Source organism: Lipomyces tetrasporus (genome assembly GCF_029532465.1).
Source record: "Lipomyces tetrasporus strain NRRL Y-64009 chromosome Unknown POJ06scaffold_5, whole genome shotgun sequence".
Classification (NCBI taxonomy): Eukaryota; Fungi; Ascomycota; class Lipomycetes; order Lipomycetales; family Lipomycetaceae; genus Lipomyces; species Lipomyces tetrasporus.
In genome coordinates, this window is record NW_026611600.1 from 439,383 (window position 1) to 456,821 (window position 17,439).

At 48.6% G+C, this 17,439-nt stretch overlaps 7 protein-coding genes across 7 annotated transcripts; 4 read left to right on the forward strand and 3 right to left on the reverse strand.

Moving 5' to 3' along the window:
* The first annotated feature begins 67 nt into the window (after positions 1 to 67).
* On the forward strand, positions 68 to 1,016 carry POJ06DRAFT_252375 (ribosomal protein L24e-domain-containing protein). The gene is made up of 3 exons (XM_056187523.1): positions 68 to 209; positions 264 to 316; positions 369 to 1,016. Exons 1-3 carry the CDS (start codon positions 168 to 170, stop codon positions 826 to 828), a joined length of 555 nt encoding a protein of 184 aa, XP_056043786.1. The 5' UTR covers positions 68 to 167; the 3' UTR covers positions 829 to 1,016.
* POJ06DRAFT_252380 (CPSF A subunit region-domain-containing protein) lies at positions 1,017 to 6,027 on the reverse strand. Its single transcript, XM_056187524.1, has 5 exons — positions 5,861 to 6,027; positions 3,484 to 5,670; positions 3,256 to 3,435; positions 2,530 to 3,204; positions 1,017 to 2,477 (listed from the first exon to the last, which is right to left on the reverse strand). The coding sequence occupies exons 2-5, from the start codon at positions 5,611 to 5,613 to the stop codon at positions 1,104 to 1,106; spliced, it is 4,359 nt and encodes a 1,452-aa protein (XP_056043787.1). The 5' UTR covers positions 5,614 to 5,670; positions 5,861 to 6,027; the 3' UTR covers positions 1,017 to 1,103.
* Positions 6,028 to 6,458: 431 nt separating this feature from the next.
* Positions 6,459 to 7,631, reverse strand: POJ06DRAFT_267935 (uncharacterized protein; the record flags this gene model as incomplete). The annotated part of the gene is made up of 3 exons (XM_056189274.1): positions 6,459 to 6,937; positions 6,989 to 7,255; positions 7,310 to 7,631. 3 exons carry the CDS (start codon positions 7,629 to 7,631, stop codon positions 6,459 to 6,461), a joined length of 1,068 nt encoding a protein of 355 aa, XP_056043788.1.
* Positions 7,632 to 8,531: 900 nt separating this feature from the next.
* POJ06DRAFT_267936 (uncharacterized protein) lies at positions 8,532 to 9,106 on the forward strand (the record flags this gene model as incomplete). The annotated part of the gene is made up of 2 exons (XM_056189275.1): positions 8,532 to 8,636; positions 8,684 to 9,106. 2 exons carry the CDS (start codon positions 8,532 to 8,534, stop codon positions 9,104 to 9,106), a joined length of 528 nt encoding a protein of 175 aa, XP_056043789.1.
* Positions 9,107 to 9,164: 58 nt separating this feature from the next.
* On the reverse strand, positions 9,165 to 9,867 carry POJ06DRAFT_196980 (calponin homology domain-containing protein; the record flags this gene model as incomplete). Its single annotated transcript, XM_056185054.1, has 3 exons — positions 9,165 to 9,567; positions 9,629 to 9,717; positions 9,790 to 9,867. The coding sequence occupies 3 exons, from the start codon at positions 9,865 to 9,867 to the stop codon at positions 9,165 to 9,167; spliced, it is 570 nt and encodes a 189-aa protein (XP_056043790.1).
* Positions 9,868 to 10,051: 184 nt separating this feature from the next.
* On the forward strand, positions 10,052 to 11,399 carry POJ06DRAFT_102017 (transcription factor TFIID complex subunit 8 C-term-domain-containing protein). Its single transcript, XM_056183924.1, has 2 exons — positions 10,052 to 10,338; positions 10,400 to 11,399. The coding sequence occupies exons 1-2, from the start codon at positions 10,164 to 10,166 to the stop codon at positions 11,032 to 11,034; spliced, it is 810 nt and encodes a 269-aa protein (XP_056043791.1). The 5' UTR covers positions 10,052 to 10,163; the 3' UTR covers positions 11,035 to 11,399.
* Positions 11,400 to 14,152: 2,753 nt separating this feature from the next.
* On the forward strand, positions 14,153 to 16,703 carry POJ06DRAFT_102033 (uncharacterized protein). Its single transcript, XM_056183925.1, has 3 exons — positions 14,153 to 14,544; positions 14,595 to 14,740; positions 14,804 to 16,703. The coding sequence occupies exons 1-3, from the start codon at positions 14,247 to 14,249 to the stop codon at positions 16,442 to 16,444; spliced, it is 2,085 nt and encodes a 694-aa protein (XP_056043792.1). The 5' UTR covers positions 14,153 to 14,246; the 3' UTR covers positions 16,445 to 16,703.
* The last annotated feature ends 736 nt before the right edge of the window (positions 16,704 to 17,439 follow it).

A 17,439-nucleotide genomic window follows, 5' to 3' on the forward strand; every position in this document is an offset into this window, starting at 1 on the left:
TGATGGCATAGTGGCATATTGGTTAGGGTAAGTAACTTATCCAGCTCCCAAGTCCCAACCACCGATGAGCTTCCCGAATTTTTTCTTGCTGCGCTTGCTATTTCTTGTACCCTCGCGAGAGATCTTCAATTCCTCTTGTTTTGTATAAATTGTAGGGGTGGCCCACAATGAGGATTAATAGTTGTCATTTCTGCTCGTCACCGGTTTACGTGAGTGTCATCATCAATATTTTTCATGACTGAAGTCTCTAAACAAATATGTAGCCCGGTCACGGTATCATGTTTGTTCGTAATGACGCCAAAGAATTCAGATTCTGGTAAGCCTTTATTGTTGCCTATAGGGGGGTCTAGTTTAACGTTTCCGTGCAGCCGATCAAAATGCCACAAGAATTTCAAGATGAAGCGAAACCCCAGAAAAGTTCGTTGGACAAAGGCTTTCCGCAAATCCGCAGGCAAAGAGATGGTCGTCGATTCTACTCTTACGTTTGCTGCTCGCCGTAATGTTCCTGTCAGATACAATCGTGAATTAGTTGCCGTTACGCTCAAGACCATGCAACGTGTGGCAGAGATCCGTGCTAAACGCGAGCGCGCTTTCTACAAGAACCGAATGCGCGGGAACAAAGCCAAGCAACGCGAGGAAGACAGAAAATTGGTTGCAGAGAACGAGGAGCTACTCAAACAAGGCGGCCTTATCCCCAGAGTACGACCTGTGGCAAACGTTGTTGAAGAAGAAATCGATGAGTATTCTATGGAGATGGTGGAGCCAGCCGAGCAGAAGGAAGAGGTGTTGGTCAAAGTACCAGTCAAGAGAAGAAAGCAGAAGATTTAGATGGTGTCTGTGTATATTATGTTTTCTTGGATCGAAGACTGGTTTTGCGTGATATGTACATGAGCGGGTTTGCTTTTACTTGGGTTATAGGATCAGCTGCTGTAGTGTCTGCATCGAACCACTAAGCTTATGCATTCGGCGTTCTTCATTTAGGGATAAAAGTTTTGATGATTTTACAGATTGATTAATGACTCTCTTGTGCATTCTCTTATTTCCCAAAACCTGCCGCCGCTAATTATACATTCGCACTAGATAATGTGACCTTGGAATTCCACCTACATATAACTCAATGCCTTATCTAACTCTATCAAGTGCTGTCGAATCTCTTGCTCCGAGCCCTTTCCAGCCCTTTCAAAAACCTCCAATTGGCGCTCAAGGGAAAGCGATTCTAATTTGAATATCAGATTCCCATCTAGTACAGCCCGTGTACCTGCGCTGTTGAGGTCTGGGGTCGCTGATAATGTTCGATACATTCTCGGATTCAAGCCAGCCACATGTTCAATCTTGTCTGTGAGCTGTTGCTGAACCGAAACGAGATGTCTATACTTCGATTCCGAGACAGGGAGAACCGCAGCAATGCTTCCTGCTCGTGTGCAAGCGATCGCCATATACTGGTCCTTTCGAGCCGCGGACGGATTTGTTCCGTTTGTTTCCATCACAGTGTCCGAGTTTACCGTCAAATCGTTGGCAAGCCGCGATTTCGGGACCATGACAAACGATTCAATATCATGGCCAGTAAAGAAGTCAGACTTCCGAATTAGGCGCTGACCAGACAACGACCTAGGGTCTTCCGGATCATACTGCAAAATATGGATTTTCCTCTTCGTATCAGAAATCACAAAATGCAGAACTGCACCATCGACGACAAACTCTGCCGCAACAACCTCGATTCTCTGCAAATCTTTCCCAAAGAGCTGCATCTTATAAGGTTCTTCTGAGAACCCGACAAACCAGACGCTCTTCATGACATCTCCCATCAGGATCATGTTCTTGATACTTTTGGCTTCCGATACGTATAAGTTCATATCCATGAACGCAACGGGAAGGAAGGAATTGTCTTCTCGGAGAGCACGAACCATAACCTTCTGTCCTTGTGCCGCAAGGAGATAGCCATTCACATCGCAGAGTGTACTGACCACTCCACGAGCGTCCTCCTTCACGATTAACTTGAGCTTATGGTTATTCTCGGGCTTACCAGGTTCGGGAACGACCTCAATAATCTCAAAAATATAGACATATCCCTTCGCAGGTAAATCTTCGCCAAAAAATACGCCGGTGCCCACAGCTACATATTGGCGACGTACCTGAGAATTCTCAGATACTTGGAGACGCACGGTCTTGACGACCAACGCAACCTCGGCAGCCTCAAACTCATATGCGTCAACTGGTATCCATGACTTAGGGGATACAAGCACTAAGGAGCCTTGATCTACCATGGCTGGAAATTCGGGCTCGCCAACGTCGCCATCTCTTTCTTCAGAATCACCCTTGAAACTGAATGGAACCTGCTTCGAAGTGGAGACAACATACATCGATCGGGCCGGGTGGTAGGTTACCGCATGCACATCGTCTTCCATGGTGACCTTTTTTGCTGGCCATGTTCCGTCGAAGGCGAAATCAGTTGAAAGTTTACATATCCGCACAGTACCCTGTATAATATAAGTTATTATCTCATCTACTCAATCTAAATGGCGACCTCACTTTTCCTGAGAGGTAAACAAATCCACGATCAACCGTCAACGAGTGAAATGGGCTAAGAGATGTCGTTTCGCAACTAGCAGAGGGGATCAGTCTGGGCAGTGATTTCGATGTCTTCAAAATCCAGTATGACGCATGCTGCGGTATTTCGACTGGGCTGTCAGGGTCGCGGGATCCTCTGATAGAAACAAATACAGCCGCAAAGCCATTGACATCAGGTAAAGCGACCATGCACTGTCGTCTCGAGCTATCTTTTTCATGCTCAGTATTCGAAGCTTCGCTTTCCCTCGGCGACTCGGACATGAAGTCAGGCTTCGCAATATCACCATGTGATCGTGTAATTACCGTCTTCGGCAACTTCCGCAATTTAAACGCAACGGCTCCGTCTCTTTCAACTGCGAGAAATGGTTCATACACTACAACATCATTGTCTTCTGTGCGGAGAAGCAGATAGTCCCGCTTATCGACGGCATCGCCTAGTGGAGCATACATAACTTCAGCTATCCGGTATTCCTTGTCAGAAAGACGGAGGTGAGGCACGATCCCCGCACTAGATTTGCGCCGGCTTGGTCCCGGTCGCTGCAATGGTTTGGAAAGCCGAGGCGACTCGATGAGAGGCGGAAGTGCATCGATGTGTGACACAGCATAGATTAATTTCTTGTCCGTAAGACGGTAGACCTGTGGGCTGTGTTAGACATTGACGCAAATTGACAGACGTCGACCACAGACCTGAAAGTCGCCATGGCTAGTGACCATGAATACCACAGGATCAATTCCCGTGAGCGCATCACAATTAGCAGATTCGGATTGACCTTCATTGCGCTTCCGTTTTCGGGTTTTTGTGCCATTTTGCTCCAAATTTGAGAAGTATGTGTTCGGTATCGTGGCAATGCATCCGGCGGCAAATTTCTATGCTCCTTAGTGAATCATTGCGATAGTTGTTTAGTTAGAGCATACCATGCGTGCGTCAAAAATCTCTACTTCAATCAACTCCAAAGTCTCCTCATCTCCGATATATGTCAATCCCTTGCCATTCTGCAATACTACTAGTATCTCCCGTTCGCCAAAGGAAGCCGAGACTATCTGGGGTTCGCTCGAATCATAGTCATCCTCTGGAAGAGGAAGCATCTGAGTAATTTGCATATCAGAATCGTACACTCGAATTTCCGTCCGACAAATCTGAACTATTCGTGTTCCATCTAATATTGATCCGACAGCTACGGTGGATGCCTTAGGATCGAACTCAGAATTCTTAACCTGATCAAATTGCTCGCTGATATCAAACAAAAGACTCTCGTCAGCTTTTGAAATTATTAGGTATTTGTCGAGCTGTTCCGTATCAATCGATTTCGTATTCCTGTTCTTAGCCTTAACAGTCCAGAGCGCTTGGCAATCCGGAAAATTGAAGCTGGCAATAACAGACGCCGATATCGACCTTCTAAAAATGCTGAGACCACCTGACTGGGATAAACCTCCCCGTGCAGCAACTATTTCTAGCTTGGAAGAGGTGTCGGTATCTGCGCGATAGTCACTGCCATAGTTTTGGACTGAGCCGACTGCAAGGTCAACCAACGGACCGTAATTTGCTAATGTATCGTGGACTGAGAAGACGAACCGCTTATACGCATCTTCGGACGGCGCCTCATCACCATACAGGCCAATTCCATGCATTTCTTTGGCAGAGTTGCCAATTTCAAACGCGCCATATAGATCTTCATCTGCATCTTCATAGTCCTTCGATTTAATCACGGCCGCATGGTCGGAGTCAGTCTTGTCAGCAATGGCATTGTCGCCAGTCTTACGCCATGATATAAGTACACTATCTCCATTCTCACTTCCCACAAAAACCTTCTTTCGTCCGGGGATGACTTTCATAGTAGATGCTGCCGTACCCACAAACTTATCGCTCGACTCGACATTGTGCAGTTCAATCGCTTCAACGGCGCGACCTTCCATAGCAAACTCCGCCAAATACATTTCTCCTGTTGCGAGAAGAAGTAGCACAAAGTTGTCTTGTAGGTAAGTTCCCTTGGCTCCTTCTAACCGTAATTCTAAGAAAGATCGATCCACAAAGTCGAAAGCAGATGCTTCGAATGCGGCGGAATTTACGGCAACACCAACTGTTCTTCCAGAATTGTCGACATGTAGAAGCTCGTTAGCACCAAATAAAAGAGATCCGCCAATTGGAGCTGGTAGCGCCAGCGCGGCAACGATGTCATATGGAAGGTTGCTGATGCTGAGAATCGACGTGGAAGCACGTTGAACAAGGTCAAGTGCAACAACAATAAGTGACACCGTATCTTTCTGCTGCTCAATTAATCCAGTCCATGTTCGTCTCGGCTGATACAAAATTGCAAGTGTTGGCTCTCGATACTCATATAAGAAGGTTGTATCTATGACGTTAAAGATATCTTCATCCAGCCGCGCTGCCTGAACGACAAATGACGGATAAAATGTCTTCTTCTTTTCACTGACATCATTTGTAGCCGCTGCATCAAAGATATCATCGACGTCGTCCCGCGTAAATGGTAGAAAAGCAAATATGTCCTTTCCAAATTTCAAGCATGCACAACTCCCACTGACATCGGCTCTTAAAAACGAAGCGTTCTCGGCGCTATCTGTGTTGACTAAAGCAGTGACACGTTGCTTCTCATAGTAGTGCAGTGACACGGTAGTCACCGCATTCCGTGCGCAATCCCACGTCAATAACGAAAGTTTCGCGGTCTCGAACGAAATGAGAATAAAGTCTCTTGACAAATCTGACGTTGTGCGAACTTTTTCGAGACCAGTAGCAAAGCCGTTGAGCTCGTATTCTGCTCGCAGAACAAGTTTGGTTTGGTGCCTGGTGACAGCCTGCTCGATGCCGAGATCGCCAATGAAATCCTCATTCGATTCACCTACTCGCCCATCTAGTTCTGTCGTCCTGAGGCTCTCAACGTCTTGAGATTCGTGCTTTACGAAGTCGAAAATTTGCAGGACCTTCGAGGCACGAAGTAAGATCAGGTTTGGTGACGTCGCGGTGACAAATTGAGCAACGACAGAGTGCGTCACCGAGGTCGGCGGCGTTAAGTCCTGGTACACTTGCATCCCTATATGTACGGAGCTATTATATCGAGCCGGTTGATGATGGGTGGAGCGATTTGACTGCGAGAGTTTTAGTACCGTGTACTGAAGAAATTGATCTGACAGAAGGAAACGTGTGAATTGGTCTACTCAATTTCACTAGTAAATTACAACGAAACATGTAAAAATCATATATGCCGTGCGCATCGGCTCCGTAATTCCCCTTCCAATGAAATTTACTGAATGGGATTGCACGCAAATGCAAACTTACCTAGAATGATCCGTCGCGACTGCTCGAATTACCAATTTTGCGTTGGCTCTCATCAAACAAGTTATTTTGAGCCCATCCGCAATATCCTATCACCTAATCAGAGCAAGGCCGACGCAAGGTGCTCTGTTAGGCAAAGTCTTCTGGAAGCAAGTGTGCAAAATACAAACTAATCGAATGGACGGGTGACCAAGGTCAGGCAAGCATTATAATGGCTAATGTTCTACGGTTGCGGGTTAGGGTCTTGGGCTAATACCCGCTAGAAAAAGATTATTGGTCATGTCCTTTCGGCACCCAAATAAATGGAGACCGGCGAGAACCTAACCCTACAGTTGTGGAATAAACCTGTCTGTACACGTCCACCACGATCGATATAGCAAATAGTACGTCAACGTAACATTTATGTCGCGCTAATGTCAAAATGGGCAATTTTTCAATACTGATGCGAAGCACACTCCGGTACTCCCACGGATGTACTCATATCCTATGCATGCCCTTTGTTGCTTCATTTCATGACTTGCCAGTCGATAGTATGCCCTCTCTGCCGTCTCCTAGCTAGTCGTTTCGGTCTGTAGGTCATTCTACACTCTTCGTCCGACAGTCATTCAAGTTTCTGGTGAGCCTTCTGGGAGAGCTCGGCCTTTTCATGCTCCCGTTTCCTCAGATCTGTACTGCTCAGTTTTCCCGCCCACTGATTGTTAGCGTCGCCGTTAACGACACCGATCTCCCAGATTTTCAGAGAATGAAAGCCCCGTCGCCTCCGTTCTTCATTAACCATCTTGGCACCCTTTCTGGTCTCACCGGAAATTACCAGTGCGTCAATAGCTTCGATTGTCACGCTCTGACCATACACGTCATTAATTTCGTGCGTAGTTGCATGCAGTGTTGGGTAAATATAGGCCAGGAACTCCAGAACTGCAGCGCAACGCTGCGGGAACGGTTCTAGATACTGCTTGTATTTCTTATTCTGCAGTAGAGCTTCACCGGTGATGCCGATAATTAGAGACTCGCCGGCGAGAAAGCCTGCCATAGTCAGTAGAATCTTGTGGCCATCATGTAAATGGTCGAATGTGCCGCCCACTACAATGACGTTAGCATAAGTGACACGGATAATATGAGGCCAGTACGCACACGCAACAACGGAATATTGGCCTTCCTCGCCTTTATCTTCTACACCACCATCGTCCTCGTCCGTAGAATCGACAACGAGTCCTGCTTCGCCAAGATCAGGAGCTTCTACCTCCGTATCACCTTCTCCGTTGTCATCCCCAGTGACTGAAGAAGAAAAGCCGGAAGTAGTCTCTATGCTGTCCGCCATAGGTAGTACAATAATTTGTAATGCGGGTGAAAACCATGATGAGTGCTGCTCGGCTATAAATATCGGGAGTAACTTCGTATCTGCTGTTTCGTTAGCCGCTGGCACCATCTCTCCTAAAATTCCGGGATATCTACCGCCCTTTCCAACGGCCACGACCTCCCAACTTCTGTTTCTTGCGTCCGCAATATCGAAACCGCCCACGCCTTCAAGAAGTACTCGCACATCAATTCCTTCCTTCTGCTCAAGCTCTTTCATTGCGCCAGCGATCATATATAACTGTGCGACGACATGGTGTGTCTCGGCGAAACACCCGGGCGGACGGGCTACGAAAATGTCAAGCTGTCCAGTCGGTAATGTGACGTGCAAAGCCTGCTGGATCACGCGCTTGTACACACCGCCAATGGGGATATATGGATCTGGATTGAGTAGTAGAAGAGTTGTTGTATAAAGCGACATGTGCACCCTCGATGTTCGGGGTCGAATGAATCCGTTGTTATAAGCGAAGCATGCGATGATGCTGGCCGTCTCAAAGTCGTAAGTCGAAGCAACTAAGCGGCAGTGTACCTTGGTTGCGGCGTTAGTGGGTAGATATCAAGAATACCTCAAACTGTATGAAATATTGGGACAGTGGGGTTAATATTAGGCGATGCCGTTGGCGGGGGTGCCTCGACCTGGCGAGGAATGGTACAATCCCCATAATTCTGTAACTGTTCAATAGTGTTTGCCCCGATTCCACTGGGGCTTGCCAGCTTATTCCGGTCGACGTCGGACTGCAAATGAATATCTCCTTGGTTATTGAGGCAGACGTGACAATTTGCTGACGATAGTGGTTTGTTGACGTCTCGGCAGCAGAATGAGACGTAGGCTTCCAGCTCTGGTCATGCTGACCGGGTTCCCGGGCGTCATTTAGATTATGAAAGTTAGCGACACGTAATTATTATAGTAGAATATTCTATGTGTGGTTACTGAATGGTATGGGCCAATCATTATTTCTCATTAAGACTTGAATATTATCATTTCCGCTGCGGTCAGCCACTTGTGCACCAACGCTGCAGAAACCTTCGACCCTGAATCAGTCGCGAATGAGACGCAAACAAAAGCGATTTACACCTGCTCTCCGGCGGCCAACTACCTGTTGTTCCTGGATTCTGTCGAAGATTACGTTCACGAATTCTTCCGTGCTCACTCGAAGCGTGGCTTTTACAAACATTAGCAAGTTGAGCCGCACCGGGTTGATTGGCGGGAACGAATCTCACGGACACTAGGATTTCAGTGATATATCGAAGTACTTGGATAATAGTATTAAATTTTAGAAGAGCTACATCGACGATAATATTAGAACTCTTTGGTTTTGGAATGGACCTTCTGTTTCGAGTTCGGTCGCCTTTATTGCGCGGATGCGTCAAATACGTGGACTTTAGAACGCGACTGTTTTCAACACTACCAATAAATGACCAGATTGTAAGCTGTATGCACATTGTCTTCAACGGCGCAGCTAACCGACACAGTATGTCCACGAGCATAATCAGCTTTCTGTCTGTAAATCACCATCTGCTGTGCATATAGGTACCGCGACATCTTCACCGAGCACACTCAGTGCCGCAACTTTCCGCCCCAACCCGGCCTTTCTGCCGATCATGCATGCCGCCGTGGCAGAAAATATTGCGAAAGACCAGTTGTTTGTTTCAATTGCGGCCACGTATCCGGATAATTACATGGCGATATACGATCTGCGGAATCCGCCAGTGTACGGTCGAATTCCTGAGGTTCAGGATATTCTCGGGATGGTCCGCGTCGACTCAGAGGGCGCGATAGTGCCGGGTACTTACGAGAAGAATAGCATGTATCGGTTAGTTACGAATGATGGGGTTTGCCGGTTCAGCGACTATCTTTTAGCTAAGATTCGAGAGGCGTGTGAAGAAGTCCGATGATGCGACTTCCACAGGGGTTGCTTATTTGTATATCGCGATTATTAACAATGTACATATATCACGGCCTATAAACGATATCCCGCCGTTTGGAGAACACGACTTTCTCTGAGCCCTGGCTCGCACCTCCCATATACCCATACTGATGCGTATTCCACGCTGGTATGTCCACGCCTTGTTTGGGATGATTAATTGGCGACTCCCGCTTCGTAGCTAATTTCGGACCCAGTAGCGGCATGGCTGGATTCTGCTTATTCGCGTGCCGTGAGAACGAGTACAACGTCTGCAGGACCTGCGCTGGGTCTTTTGCTTCGTAGAGGTCGACAGTCTGGAAGAGGTCGTATTGTGGGAGACCGAGCGAGGCTGCGGCGCGGAGAAACATTGATATATTTTCCATTTGGACGAATGGCATGCGAGAAGACTTGTACTTTAGATTCGCAGTTGGCATGACAATGTTTACTAGTCTTGGAGTTCGTCAATTAGCATTTCTGCTGCAGGTCGTACAGGATCGGAAAGGGAATTTACCGACATAGAATCACGCCGTCTCTGAGGAGATCGATTAAATCTTCGGGCCCAAGACTTTCTCCTAACAGCTCTTCTATCCATGCTTTGGCCTGGAGAAGTGTCGTTAGTATCATATCATCCAGCCGGGGGGACTGTTAGCCAGTAGTCCGGATCTGACTCACTTCGGTGGCTGACTTTGCGTCGTATTTCGACTTTCTCAGTTCCGCCATATCCTGGTCCAAAGACGTCACTGATGCCATTGCGCTATTCGTAACTCGTATCGAAAAACTTGTTGTGATATGCTATAGAACGAGTGGTGTTGAACACGGACTGTCGAAACTATCGTCACGAAGTGCACGTAACGGGCACGGCGGCAGCCATGCCCCTAACCCCAAGTACTAGGGAGCATGCGCAAAACCCATCACGTGTTTTTCATTCGCTTCACCCATTCCAATCCATCGACCAAATGCAATAATTACGACATCAGAGCTACATTTTGTAGATAATAAGGTGCGAAGCGGAGGATTGCCCTGGACATACGCGGATTTGAGCGGCAATGCGTGATCCACCGCCGCCGAGCGGCGGTCAACCACGGCCATCCGTGTTCGACAATCACGACCGTGAGCAAGCGGGCGCATTCTTACTACGGCCAGTCGCTGTCGAATTGCAGGCACTTGAGATTCCGTGTTCGAGTGAGGCGTTGCAGTATCTGTCTGTGATCGCCGAGGAGTGTATGTTGATCGCTAAATGATTGTGTTTTACCTTGGGGAGCGTTAGCTAATGGTGGGCTAGATTTCATGCGATTACTGACAAAGTTGCATAAAATCGCTATGATACAGAGACGAAGTAAACCCGGTATTCGGGATCTCGCGTTGCTGTTCACGGAGGATGGCATTTTTACATCGGATCTCGAGGAGGAGTATTTCCGAACACAATTCATATTCCAAGAGCCGCTACCACCACCGGCTCCACAAGCCAACGGAACGTCTGCGGAAGATGAGATGCAGACTGCGCAAATTGCTGAGCAGCAAAAAGAACTCGCGGCTCTGGTGGTGTCGACGCGGACCGCGGCGGAGATTGCATATATACCGGAGTGGATGCCGCCGTTGCCGGCAGATCACACGTACCGGTCGACTCCGATATTTGCTAACCGGACAACGAGTCCGCGGGATGTGCGGGAGCGGATGTTGGAAGAAGGCAGGGTTATCGAGGAGGCGCTGAGGAAGTTGGGAGGGGCTACTGCTGGTGGCATTGGCGACGGGGAAGTTAAGTTGATTGAGGGCGACGAGGAAGAAAATGGTCGTGGAAGTGACCAGGAAGGACGGGCCCGCTTGAAGGGGTTTGATATTGTTGCCTTGGCGAATGCGAGAAGGAAGAGGGCAATTAATCCAATTATATTACATATTGGGAAGAAAACAAAGGCGTGAGATATGTGGTTTCGGGGCTGGCAGGGATTAAGGATTGCACATATAGATTTTGTAAGATTTCGGCGAATGGGTTTATGCCGTCCCGTGCAAATGTGACTGTACATTAACAAATGCATAGTGAGCAGAGCGGTAGCTGAATCCAAGTTGCAAATCCTTACACTGGAGACTCCTTCATGCAGAGGTTTAATTTGGATTTATTTGCAGTCATTTCAGAAGCATTCGCAATAACTCTCAATTGACTTGGGCAATCTTGGAAGCTATATATAATACGACGCATATATCCCTGAACTCATAAGCCATGCCAATCAAACAATAGAGCAGGCCAACTAAGCAAGTGAAGCAGACCATCAAGGCGTCAGACCAGATAATAATACGGTCACAGTCAGGACATGCATAATATCCCCTGACTCGCCTAAACGTGCTGTGCATAAGTTATAATGTACGAATCAGATTGGACATTTGTCCAGAAACCCTGAACCTTGGCGAAACACTGTTCAAGGTCCCTCCTTACGGCACTGACGGTATTCATGAGCTGTCAATCGGTCCTTACCAAATGAGCTTGGATTCAACGTCTGGGCCGAAATAGGACTAAACGACTACATTGACGTGCCCGATGACGATGGCTTGCTTGGTTCCATTTGACACAGAGAAGGATATGCGAGACCATACTATAATATCAGGGCTGCAAGCGGATTGGCGGATAGGATATCCGTATTTGATGCCATCCTCCCTATCTGATGTAGGAATCCGAATAGACCAATCCTATATAGGTAATTGAGGCGGATTGGCGGATAAGGCGGATCTCCACCAGATATCTGGCGGACGAAGATCCGCCATACGTTCGATCGGCGGATGACGATACGGATACATATCCGCCACCTTTGCGAGCGCGGATAGCTGAGGGTGGGCTGAACACTATAAAATTGAGCATGACAATAATGTTAGGATGAAGCGGATTCCGGGATCCGAGTGTAGCACTAAGATTGACTCGTAGTAGAAATCTTAAGCGAATGCGAAGGCCGCACATTCCATTTAATGTGGGCTTCTCCAAGATGACACGACAATGGCTGTCGGCTGCTACATATGACATAATACTCGGCGATGCAGCCAGCACCGAGTCGGTCGTTATTGATTGTGAGACAATTTGACTGTGTGGTGGTAAATGCGATCGCATTGGTCGTATATATCAGTGGCAAGATTGGCAATAATCAAGCAAGGTTTTGCGACGCGAGAGCGGCTGGCTTTAGTTTTAACACACTCGGAGACGTCGGGGTTTGTTGTCCGCATGCTTGCCAGTAGCCCATTGCACAAGCAGCTATAAATGTTGCGGCTGGCAATTTGGGATTATAACTTGGATTAATAATTCATGAAAACAATAGAAAGCCGAAAGAGCACCCTAAGATCCGACGGTTGATCGTCAGCTACATCATGGGTGTTTCACCTCAAATTCTACATTTAATAATCATTAACAGCGGCTGTACCAATTCATGCATTATCGGGTCGACTCCAATGTGGACCTATGACCGGAATGGGCGGGTAAGACTGCCTGTTAATTTTTCATTCGGATCGCATTGTTCGACGCCGTAACCACTTTGTTAGTGCGCCATCTAAATTGTCGCCAGAGTCGGCTGCTCGGGAGACCTGCTGGTCAGTTGTGTTCTGCCAATTGACCAATTGAGCATTAAGACATGAATCGCGATCACGTCCGCATGAATTTTACGCAATATGCCATACTTTACAGATCAGCCATCAGAACCGCAATTGATGAAATGATTGCCTGGGGCAAGTTTGGGGTGGGGAGCAGGATTACGGCTTCGAAACTCCGAATTGCGCGTGCGAGATGCCGAGGTTTCGTGTCATCAACTCAGGCCGGGTAAAGGCCCAGCGCAAAAGCCCTATGCAGGCTTAGGTGGGGCCGTGTCTTCCGGATTCCGGTGGTCAGCGCAAGTTTGCTCGCGTACTTTGTACATATTTAGGTATATGCTGACTCGCGCCTCCAGTGTTGACCGCTCCATCACTCTATTGTTTACTATTATTATTACTTTTTTGATATTGCTATTCTCAATCGTGTGACGCCCGTGTGTTAATAGGCAGGCAACACGAGCATTTAGGCGACGGTTGGCGGCGTAGACGGACAAACAAGGACTCAATATACGTGGCGCCGGGCACGAGTCACGTACCCGTCGCGTACCCAGTTCTCATGTTGTTATGGTGATTGTCGTAGGAAATTGGCTCTACTAAGCCGCATAGTAGCAATTTGCGCAATGGTCACCATAACACTTGAGCTCGGAGCCTGCAATGTCCGACGACCGACGTAGCGGACATCGACGTCAGCTTGGTCATCGATTGCGCAGGATTGACAAAAGTCCCGAAACCCGAGGCCGGCAGGTCTGACATAATCTCATTGTCCCGGGATCACTCACCCCGTAACTAACTAACTAATAATGCTACGCTAAGGCGTTGGACGATCGCAGAGACGATATATTGTGCCTTCTCGCCGCGACCGCGCGAATATCCATTTTTGCAATGCATGATATATGCTAAACAATTCGATCTATAGTGACTGGCTCCGACCAAGTACCGAGTGTTGATCTGGGGCGCCTCCCGACAGTCGAACTAACTTGCCCGCCTCGAACTAGCGGCTCTATTGTTTGTACGCGCCCGCCGGATACGCCGGCATTGTTCCCGTCCGCTCCGTCTTCGGCTCCCATTCCCCTTCCCCAACTCTCTCACACTCGATCCACAGTCTGGATCTGCCCACTATTAGATGAGTCTCTGGAACCGACGGCGGCCTCCTTGACAACATTCTCGCTTCTCCAGTAATGACTGCGAGCCAGCATCGTCTGCCGCGGGTAAGTTGTTTTCATTCGGCCTGTCGAAGTTGTAGTTGCTGCTACTGCTGCTGGTCACCTTCTCCGCGTTTGCCATTTCCGTTAATAGCAAATTGCCAATTCCTGCTCCTTTATATAAATGTCGCTGTTTGTTTATGCCTCTCGGCAATCTCTTGCGTCTGTCTCACCTAGTCAGCAATAATCTGATTTGTCCTGTCGCAATATCGGGCCATAACCTCCCATCGTGATTTTATTACGGCCGTTCTATTTGTACTACTTTGACCTCAGCAACAACAACAACAGCAGCAGCAGCAGCAGCAGCAGCAGCAGCTAGCTGGCTTCAATGTGGATTCGTTCAGTAGTCTGATCCCTTCTTATTTCATGCAGATGCAAGGTCTTCACCACAATGACCACGCCGACGATGACGCCCATTTGCCGCACTCCATGCAGGCGCTCACAAACGCATTCAATCCGGTGATCTCCCACGATTCGCCGCCACCGGCACATTCGCCCAGGCAGCAAGGCCACCCACATCCACAGCACGCCTACTACCCCGCGCAAGACGAATATCTGCAGTCTGCCGCTCAGCATCCCCAGCGGTCTATGCATCCGGTCCAGCAAGGCAGGCCGGACATCTGCCTGTGTCCACAGGTTACCAGGGTCCCGAGACCGAGAAACGGTATGAAGAGTCGCTCTCAGTCGCGGCTAATTTGGCTAACGTATTTGCAGCTTTTATATTATACCGGCAACATCACCACGCTGCGGCCGTTGCCGAACATCCCGGCAAGACGAACCCCGAGATTTCGAAGATCATTGGTGAGCAATGGCGGCAATTATCACTAGAGGAGAAAGCAGTCTGGCAAAAACTGGGCGATGTATGAATTATTCGATTAATATACGGCCATGCGTATGCCTCTGTGCTTACATTTCTGTTACAGGAGGAGAAAAAATCTCATCTTGAGCGATTCCCGGACTACAGGTACCAGCCTCGGCGGAATGCCAAACGGAACGGCAACGACGTCCACAACAACGGTCACAATTACAGTAACGGGCCACCAGGGTTATCAACGATCGGGATTTGCTCGAAATGCCACGGACAGACACCTAACTCGCGGGGTGCGTTGCTTCCGAAGCCACCGGTGACTTTGGAGAATGGGGTCCCATACCCACAACAATACCTACCACCACCACCATCACCACCAAATGTTAGCGGTAATACTCTCGCGCCGATGCTGACGTCGCCATCACAGTTGCAACGACTGCCATCATATGACCCCCCGAATCCGTACCTGTCCGGAATCACATTGCCTCCTACTTCGACTACTGTTGCGGCTGTCTCCTCGCCTTCGCTACATCTTCTCCCGCCTATTCTCCCACTTCCAAAGGACGACGTCCTCTCTACGTCCGCGTCTTCGGCGACGTCAAACAATTCTGGCATATCCTCAGTCTCGAGTACATCGCCGCCTCGCCCATTTGCAGATGTCCGCACACGCAGTCAAGACGATGCTCGTCAAGGTGTTGAGGCTCTACTTTCGCTCACTCACGCTCAAGGCAGATCGCCCTCTCCTGAGACGGCCCCGACCAAGCTTACCACTCTCCCGACATCGATAAGGTCCATCATCAACTCGGAATCTGCTACCGACGGCGACGGCCAGCAGCACAAGCGCCGCTGCCGATCCGATTCGAGCGAGCACGAGTTCTCGCGGTATTCTCCGCCTTCGTCGCATCACGACTCGGACTCTGAGTCGCACACGGCTCTGCACCAGTCGGGATACTACCTCCCGCGTATCACCGCGCCAGTCTCGAATCTGCCGCCCATTCGACAGAGTTCGCATCAGCATGACGACGATTCTCGACTGATTGCGGCACAGGGTCAATTCTTTCGCGCTGTGCCAAACCCTGAGAAGCTTAGGGAAGCGGTGGCTATCGGCGTACATCTTCCGCGAGATAAACCTCGTGGAGCGGTGATTGCGATTGATGGCAATCCTGCCGCCGCTAGGTGGGTCGTGGCGGAGTTAGTTCGGCGGATAGACCAACTCGCTGTATGCGAGGCTAATCGGGTGTTCTGCGAAGCTGGTGCAGAGGACGATGGCATGCCTAGGGAAGCCAAGCTACTCACGAAAGCGCTCGCCGTGCACAAAGAGGTTAACAGTGTGTACACGTTTGTGAATGCCCGGAAATCGGTACTTATCGACCGCCATGTTTTGTCGTTTGCAACAGACAGTTTGAAAATTCTGAACTGCGTCCAGAACCGGTCGACTTCACTGGCTGGGGAGCACGGTGAGGACGGAATGGTCGTTTCGTCTTCAGTTGCAAACACTGGCATGCGTACGATGACACAACCGTCAACATTGCCGACGCAACCAAAATCCGCGGAGGATTGGTACTGGTGTGCAAACTTGTACCGTGGAACAGTCGCGCCGGATCTCATTTTGACTATCTGCTTTGATACTAAAGAGGTCCAGCGGTTGATATTTGCGGGCGGCAAGACGAAGGCGCTGTTGGTTAGTGGGGTCGAGCATATCGGAGTCATGGAGCAGGAAGTCCGTGAGATTATGAGCGAAGTTGGAAAATACTAAATCATTCGCTGTTTTTGTTTGTTTTGTAATATGTTTATGCTATGGAATTGGTTTGTATTGGTTTGTATTGGTTTATATATGGATATGACGGGTTGGCTACATAGATGCGGCATGGTTTTGGTTTTTGGGTTTTCGACATAAATGCAAGTCACTGGGATGTAAGAAAATTCATGGAAGAAATGGGCTACGGTTTTGTTGTGTATATGAGTAGAATTCTTTTGTCTATAGAATTATTCCAGTTGTAAATACGAAATTCGGTGGTAGAATAGATTTGACTAAACTGGTGACAAACACTAACGAAAAAGTTGCGGATATTATTCACTGCCGAGAGGTTGGGCCGAGGCTGATGTTGTAATGCTGACGAGCTAATTCTACCGACGGACAAACGCACCGGCCGACTAGGGCAAAACGACAAATCCGAGTTTAGCGGAGTGGGCACTGCTAGCGGGGCGATGGCCAATGACCGATAATCGATCTACGTAGTAAAAGGGTCTGACACAGAATAGCGATATCCCAAAATGAGACGAACGACAATAAGATCGCGGCTGTCATTTCTGTTGACAGACAGACCGGCCGATAATGTGACATCCGTTGCAGTTCTCTACCCCGTGGACAGAATAATCTGCTCTCTAAAGGCGGACAAGCAACTGCTAATCCGTGTAAATAAATTATATGTAGGCACCGATCAGTGGCATGAGGTTTTTGAATTCCAATTCCGATGCGCTATTGTTTTAGCTTGCTATAACTCCCGACATCGGAAACCTTATACGAACAGTCGGCATCAGTCGGATGTCATGACAGCGTCCCATCATCGGCGACCAGAAAGTACTTGACAGATACAACTGGCCCCGTACTTGCGAGGTATCATACTCTCTCGTAAAATAATGTTTGGCCATGCGCCGTGGCTGCAAACAACATAGCGCCCCCACCACAAATCCCGCAGTACGGCTTGAGCAGTCCGATCGGCGCCTGCAGACATTAATAATATCAATACG